The 8,275-nt window shown below is 39.5% G+C and overlaps 1 protein-coding gene across 1 annotated transcript; it reads left to right on the top strand.

The window, feature by feature from the left end:
• Nucleotides 1-7,185: 7,185 nt before the first annotated feature.
• LOC109171125 lies at nt 7,186-7,744 on the top strand. Its single transcript, XM_019320256.1, has 2 exons — nt 7,186-7,293; nt 7,381-7,744. Exons 1-2 carry the CDS (start codon nt 7,192-7,194, stop codon nt 7,660-7,662), a joined length of 384 nt encoding a protein of 127 aa, XP_019175801.1. The 5' UTR covers nt 7,186-7,191; the 3' UTR covers nt 7,663-7,744.
• The last annotated feature ends 531 nt before the right edge of the window (nt 7,745-8,275 follow it).

Below are 8,275 nucleotides of genomic sequence, written 5' to 3'. Positions count from 1 at the left end.
CTACCCAGGTTTATTTTTTCCCTACACAAATTATAATAACCAGTATTTCACAATAAAATATTATAACAAAACTCATATTACATCTTGATTATGACTATTTGAAAACTTATTATTAGAAAAGAAAAAAAAATAACTATCAATCAATCTTAGCTATGCATTTAGCTAAATCTAACATTTCTAGAGCAAGGAAGAAAATAAACAGTGATGGTATTGTAGGAAATTTCTCTAATTTTAAAAGTTCAATTTCAAATTATGTTAATATTTTTTTGGAAGTAAATTATATTAATATTAATAATACATTTTTAAAATTTTCCATATTTTAGTTTCCCTTTGTTCTATAGTTTGAATGTTGGCTGAATGTTCCATTCTTTTCCGTTTTCAGAAGTGCATGCTCTCCGAATTCTTCAAACATATTTCTCCTCCGAGGTCTGCAGCTTCTGCTTGTGTGGAATCTAAGCGGTTGTAAATAGGTTGGCGGGATTCAAAGAATAAGATCGATTGTGGAGTCTTTTTGATGAGGCACATGGAGTCGTATGTTGGACAGTGTGTCGCTGAGTGGGATTGTGGTCTAGTCAAGGGGGACACCACGGGTATTCACAAGCTTAGGTTGCGGTACATGAAGAAGCTTGTGATTTCGGAGCATAATGTGCACGGTGCAGGCAATCTTTCTCGAGCGTACCAGTCTATATTTGCTCCTCTTCCGTCATAGTAGACATGTGTGCTTTTTAGTTATTAGGTCTCTTTGGATTTTTGGTGTGATGTTCACACGGCTACTGCACACTTTGTTCATTTTCATTTTTTGTTTAGCTGCTCTTGTGCACATGGCTACGTTTAATTGTGCTAGCTTCTTGTTGCGTACATGTTAGTTTTTTTGGTGATACTGTAGTTTCTCGTTACGGTTTTGGTTATTATTGTCATGTTTTTCTGCCAGGCGTCAATCTTCCTCTGTGTGTTTTTTTTTCCGAAGAGCGTGTGTGCACCGCAGGTTACTACTGTGTGCTCGCCTGGGCAACATGGTGTTTTATCCTCCGTCATGTGTGCGAACATATATATGCATGTGTGTGTATGTCTCTCAACACCGCTGTTTTTGTTAAATCCAAGTTGTGGTAGTAATGAGTCTGGTAAATATAATTACTCAAGTATGGTTGTTAATTTTGTGCTTTCCGGACGTCGTGTTTGGTTTTGGTTATGTCATTCACCGTGTTGGCCTATTCGTATGCTACCGTGCGCACATGCCACTTAAATAGGTTCTTTGTATACTCAATTATAATAATTGTAGTTTGGTGCACGCGTCGTTTGTACTGCACTCTAACATCTGTGCTCGTGTATGCTTACCTGTGTGCGCAGCGCTTAAGCCGTGTTTATGCTAAGGATTTTCGGCCAGACGTCCACAATCTTTGAATAGGATTTGGTTTCGGCCATGTGTGCGTCTCATTGATTTAGTGTGTGCGCACCAGTGGTGTCATGGGATTGAGCCTCCAGTACGTGTGCGCAGATGTATGTTGATGTGTGCGTATTTTACAACATGACGACATTGTTTTTGTTAAACCAAATGCTTGTAATAGTAAGTCTGATACATATATATATTCAAGTATGGGTAAAAATCCAAACAAATGCCATTTGTCACTATTTTTGAAATAAAACTTATTACCACTACACGCGCCTTACAGCCTACCCTCGTGGATACTCTTCTCCTCCTCTTTCGTTCTTTTGAGTTATTTTTGGAGTCCTTCTTTTCGACTTTGTATCCCTCGTGTGAGCACACCATGTATTTAATTGCCACTTCTCCTAAGCGATTTCTACGCTTTGTGTCGTGCCTAATATCAAATCCCACCACCTTTGCGTACACTTGGTAGAACTCAATCTCTATCTCTATTGTTTCAAATTGATGTCCTTCATATGGGGTATTCTCGATCTGTGTTGCATGTCTCTAGTATTTCCCACCATCATTGCCTATTTCCTTTATACACCCTCGTGCATCGTGTTCATGTTCTTCGTGCCCTGTTTACCATAAAAAAAAAAATCAAAACGTATTTTCATTCCTAATTATATGCACTAGCATTAAAAAATATTTCATCTGAATAGCAATTAATGGTATGTGTAGAGTGTGTGTAGCACCCTATTTCGTGGGTAATTCGCTGACTATAAGGTTTTTGGGCGTAATTTTCTGGTCTCCTGTATTTTGTATTGTGTGCGCGATACTGTTTCAGTTTGTGCACGGCTTTTTAATCCAATGTTCACCTTCCAACAGTGTAGTACTCATCTCGGTTTCATGATACGGTTTTCCTTGGCTCGTATAACCATTCATTTTCTCCAATTGATTATTATCAAATTCACACAATGTTGATTCTTACTTATAAATATAAGGAAGCAAATATGCTAAAATAGTATAACATTCACTGTTTCAATAACATTCACTATTTCAGGCTGTTTGTGTGCGCAATAGTACTTCATTATGTGCATGGCATTTTAATCCAATAATTTCCTTCCAACACCGCCTTCTTCATCTAGTATTTAGGATTATGCGTTTCCATTGCTCTTTTACGCATACAGTTTTCACCAATACGTTATTATGAAATTGACGCAACATTTATTCTTAATCATAAATATAATGATGCACATAGGATTGATTACATAATCACACACTGTCCTTCAACTCTAATAATCAAGTTGTGATGATAACCTGGTAGTGATGTCGATGTGGACTCCATGTTCGCGTCCGTGAGTTCTCGTTTGATGGTCGGACGGAATGTGTTCGATGTAATCCGCTTGCCGTTAGAGTAGATTGACGAGTTGAGAGATGTTGCGTGTCTGTTGCTGTGATTTACTCCTACTCTAATTAATCATCTATAATTTAGGTTGAAGATCAAAATTGTATTATTACCGTAATTAGGATACCCTGTATTGTCTTATTTGCCCTTTTAATCTCTAATAATTATTCTGGCTTATTTTTTCCCCCTTAAATCTAATCCATTAATCTTATCTAATCTAATGGCCCGTATTTGTCCATAGGTTTGTATTTTAAAGGGGTTTGCATGTGAATGCAACCCTATATATATATATATATATATATATATATATATATATATATGTATATATATATATATATATATATGTATATATATATATATATATATATATATATATATATATATATATATATATATATATATATATATTTATATATATATATATATGGGAAGGGTTCAGGTGCGGGTATAGCTTCCCGTGCGGTTGTGCGGTTAGATCTGAGCTGTTGATCAAATTTAGATCAACGACTCAAATCATCAATTAAAAAAAACGGGTGTCGGGAAGAAGATAGCGCCTACACAAATGATAGCGTTTACACAAATGTTAGCATCTACACATAGCGTCTACACAAATGATAGCGTCTGCACAACCTCACGCACATTAAGTACAAACCCCACACACATTAAGCACAACCTCACGCACATTAAGCACAAACCCCACGCACTTTAAATATTAACTCACATATTTTAAGTTTCAACAACTATTGACATTAAGCACAACCTCACGCACATTAAGTACAAACCCCACACACATTAAGCACAACCTCACGCACATTAAACACAAACCCCACGCACTTTAATATATTGACTCACAAATTTTAAGTTTCAACAACTATTGACATTAAGCACAACCTCACACACATTAGTACAAACCCCACACACATTAAGCACAACCTCACGCACATTATGCACAAACCCCATGCACATTAATCACAGATCCGCTCACCTTTCGTGCAAGGGTGGGGTGATACGTATTTGTAACCTCCACCTACTTCGCCGATTCCTATCTAACAACTTATTTTAATATTGAATCAATGAATGTCGGTTCTTCACGCCCCTAGGTAGGGTAAGGGCCTTATGCTGCTCTACGATTTTTAACAGGGTTTCCAAACGGAGTGGGGATATGAACTTAGAGTAAGGGCAATAACAATTTAGGGTTTCCGAGGGTTTGGGTTAAGCGTAACAAAGGGTGAGCAAGGTCATGACGGTTGCGAATTTGCTCTTAAGGTAATTAAGGATTCGGGGTGGGAGTTTTCAACAAATAGGGGTATCAAGATGCTGGGGTTTCAGGGCGGATTATATTTTAAATTGGGGTGGTGGGGTCGCAAGGTGTCGCGATATACTTACCTTGCACCCAAGGATTCGACTAATGGTGTCGTTCCTTCGCTACTTTAGTAGGTGTCCTAGTTCTCCTTCCTGTTTGTTGTAGCCGCAACCCGGGTTTGCCGAGATAAGGCAACTTGTCGGAAGGTGCATGTCATTTGTCTGACTCGGGGGTGGAAGTAAACTTATCTATTCGCACCCTTACCTGGTGTGGTAAGCGTAGGGGGAGGTTCCTTTAAGTTAGAGAGGGATGAAGTGAGGGGAGGTTATGTGTAGGTTTCACAATCTCACTGCGCGTCCTAAGATTCCTGGATCCTATGTTCCTAAGTACCTAGAGTTCAAGCCTAGTGTCCTAAAGTCCGGTCTTAAGAGTCTTATCCTAGGGTCAAACTTAAGCTCTGATACCAACTGTAACACCCCAGATTTTCAAGACATTTAAAACTTATAAAATAAAGGTATTATCTCATTAAATCCCAAAACGTAATACAAGTGTACGGGGTGCTATGCCACACCTGAGCTAGAGAACCCAGGTGCACAGGCTAACTAACTAATGTCCTCAATAATGTAATTGCATAATATGGCACGCAGGCCGAAAAAGGGAACTATCTACTTCTACGTTCCGAGTTCTAGCGCGCTCCAGTGACTTATTCTTCTGTGCCTGAAAGCCAAATATATCTGTTCAGCGAGAGATGCTGGTAACCCACTCCAACGCGTTGAAATACAATACATATAGAGATATTTATATAGATATACGAAAACCATTATGAGCATGAAGATATATCCTACGAACTCTAGCTTTTAAAACCGGGAATGACTCAACAGTTAAGGCTAGACGCCAGCAGTAGACATAGCAAGCATAAGCATTTCACAATAGATAAAGCAGTACAACAAGGCATAAACGGTAATCATAATCCCATCATAAACAATCCCCAATATGAAACCCATAATCACATCCCAAGGCATCATAGTCACAACTCGTCCATATCACACACATAACGCACATTGTTGGCGCCACGGGACCGATCGCATGCCCATACATGAGGGTCAGCGCATATAGCTCTGACACAGCCCCGTAGCACCATGCCCCGTATCGCAACACGGGGAGGTCGATCGCAACCGACCGATGAACCGCAGCTCATCATAATGTTTGATCGCAACCAAACAGTGGACCGCAGCCCAAGAGAGTGTCATCTGACCGCAGCCAGGATAAAGGACGAACCGCAGCTCGTATAGAAACGTTTGATCGCAACCAAACGGTGGACCGCAGCCCAAGAGAATGTCATCTGACCGCAGCCAGCTTCTGAACCGCAGCTCAGGATAACCAATCCGATCGCAACCGAATTGGGGTGGCACACACACATAACACATAGCAAGCACATGCAACCCACATTACACATTAGGAAGGGGGAGAATACGTATAACAAAACCTATGCGTGATCCATCACATACTAAGAATAGTCCTAAGGGGTTCATACTTTCTTCACCTAGGTCAACGGGATACCAATTCATCTAGCATGCGATATAACAGACTCATAAACCTACGAACGGTACCCGAAACATCAAACTAGACATAGGCACGACAAACGGGGTCCGTTGGGACACCACGGGGATCGGGGAAACATCAAACGGGGAAGCCGAGGTCCCGGGTGGGGTGAGATTCCAGCGGGTAGCCGGTGGGTGGGGGTCCACCCGCCGGCTGCCCGCCGGCTGTCACTGTTCTGGGCAGCGGGTGCCCGGCGGGCAGCTGCCCGCCCGCCGGCTGCCCGCTGCCGGAGCTACCCGAGATTGCCGCGGGTAGGTGGCGGGTCCCCTACCCCCACCTACCCCCCCACTGACTCTTTTCACCACTTTTCGTCCCGGGAACCGTTGTGGAACCCGAAACCATGCTTAGACACTTTTCAACGTAATTAACGACAACACATAGACAATTAACGGATCAAATACGATAGACGAACGGCACATAACCTAACATGCTTTTCTAATCATAATCAACACCCAAACATGCGATTTCCCACCCGATAATCCAAGAATAAGATCATACAATACAACCTAGGGTTCTAATCACTTTTATATCAACAAGAATACGGTTCGTCTTCTAATTGCAAGATTCGGTAGGAACAACACATAATCATCAAGGATACCAATTAATCATCAAGAACATCATAATCATCAAGAACAACACATAATCATCAAGAAACCCAATTAATCATCAAGAACATCATAATCATCAAGAAACTCCCAATATCAAGATTATCAAGATTCCCCATGGAATCATTAAATCAACATCAATAATAATCATAGTAATTCACCATTCACAATCATACGGGGGGAAAAACCCTAAGGGGAAATCATAGCTATGAAAATAGGTTTTGTTGAGACATGGGTTACCTCTTAGCCTTAATTAATTCCTTGGCTATGAAGGGTCTTTCTTTAAGCTTTCTTGCTTTCTTGATTTCTTCTAAGGGGATTCTTGGAGCACTTTGGGGTGGTGGAACGTTTATTGTGGTGGGGGGTTCTAGGTGCCTCTTAAGTCCCCTATTTATATATTTAGGAGTCCTGGTTAGGAACTAATATTATAGGCTTGCTAATTCTATTCCTTTTGGAACTAAGGATTGGGTTTAGGGATAAGGGTCCATGGTCTATAGTGGACCATATTAATTAATTAAAGGGAATCCTAATCGTAGTCTGAATAGTAAAAGGTCTACTTCCTTTATTACTAATAGATAACTAGGTCTAGGATTCCTAACTAGAATCTGAATAGTAAAGGGTTTACTTTCTTTATTCCTAATAGGCTTAGGACTCTAATTTAGGCAAGGGTCCACGGTTCATGGTGGACCTTTATTAATTAATTAAAGGAAACCTAACCGAATTAAATCATATTTAATTATTATTAATGGGATTAATTTAATAACTAATCCGGGATTGAAGGCCGTAACACGGGGTGTTACAACACTTCTTAGGTTCTAGTGGATATGCAAGGAGATGACAAGAGTGGATGAAAGAAGATCCTCAATCCTCACATCTTCGTGTGCGTCAGTTAGCTCGTCTTTGTTGTCCGATGATCACAGCTTTAATTGGATACGAGCAAGAACAAAAAAAAGCAGATGATGGAAGTTACTTTATTCCAAATGAAAAAACACAAGAAGTGTTTCATAAAATTGTAAGTATTATATTTGTTTAAATGTCATAATAGTACATAATATTTATAAAAATACTAGTACTTGACTTATTTTATTTGTTGGAACAGATAGAAAAATGTGAAGAACTTGATCAAGGAAGATTTGAACCAAAAAGACACCATGACATATTGTCAGTAGTTCTTGGAAAGGATGATAATTCAGGTTCTGTAAGAGCAATTGGTACATACTCTACCATCCAAGAAGTGTTTGGTAGACCAGATCGGAAACAAAGCACGTCGAGTGGGGTTTACTCAGAAGCTGTTGTCCAACAAATGTTAGAGAAATGTAGGCAAAATACAATAATGGAGGTGGAAGCAAATATGAATCCCAAGATTGAAACAATGGACTAGCAACTCAAGTTTTTGATGAAGAACATATCGGGGACACATCTATTTTCAGGAGAGGTCTCGGCTGGAACTCCTCTAAGTGATCCACCGCCTACTCGTCGCAGTTGTCATTCGGTTGACACATATCCAGTTACAACAATTCAGGTAATATCAAAAGTTATTTCATATATCAAAATATATTTCTTGTTAGATTAAGATTAACCCACAATTTTGAATAATAGAGTCCAAAAAGGTGTTTACTAGCAGTATGCCCCAATGGCACACCAATTGTTGTTGCAAAGGTTTGGCTCACCCAAGTACTGACGAGACTATGGTGAATCACCAACCATTGTTGCCTAACTGTGTCAAAGTTTCGGTGGATGAAGTGATTAAGGGTAGAGAACAATTTAATCTCCCCTTACCAGATCAACAATATGTCACTATAGCAGATATAGTAGGCAGTTTTGCACAATGGCCTATGCATTTAGTGAGTTTAGAAGAGGTATACATTCTTTTATTTAGTTATTAAGTTAGTTTTCGTTATTTATATTTAAAAGGGGCTAGTAAACCTACAATTTTATATTTGTAGAGTTCATCAAAACAAAATAAGAAACCAAAAGATCAAAGTGTTGATCTA

This window comes from Ipomoea nil, unplaced genomic scaffold (assembly GCF_001879475.1).
Source record: "Ipomoea nil cultivar Tokyo-kokei standard unplaced genomic scaffold, Asagao_1.1 scaffold3394, whole genome shotgun sequence".
NCBI classification, from domain to species: Eukaryota; Viridiplantae; Streptophyta; class Magnoliopsida; order Solanales; family Convolvulaceae; genus Ipomoea; species Ipomoea nil.
Note: the sequence above shows the minus strand (reverse complement) of the source record. Positions and strands in the feature narration are given on the sequence as shown.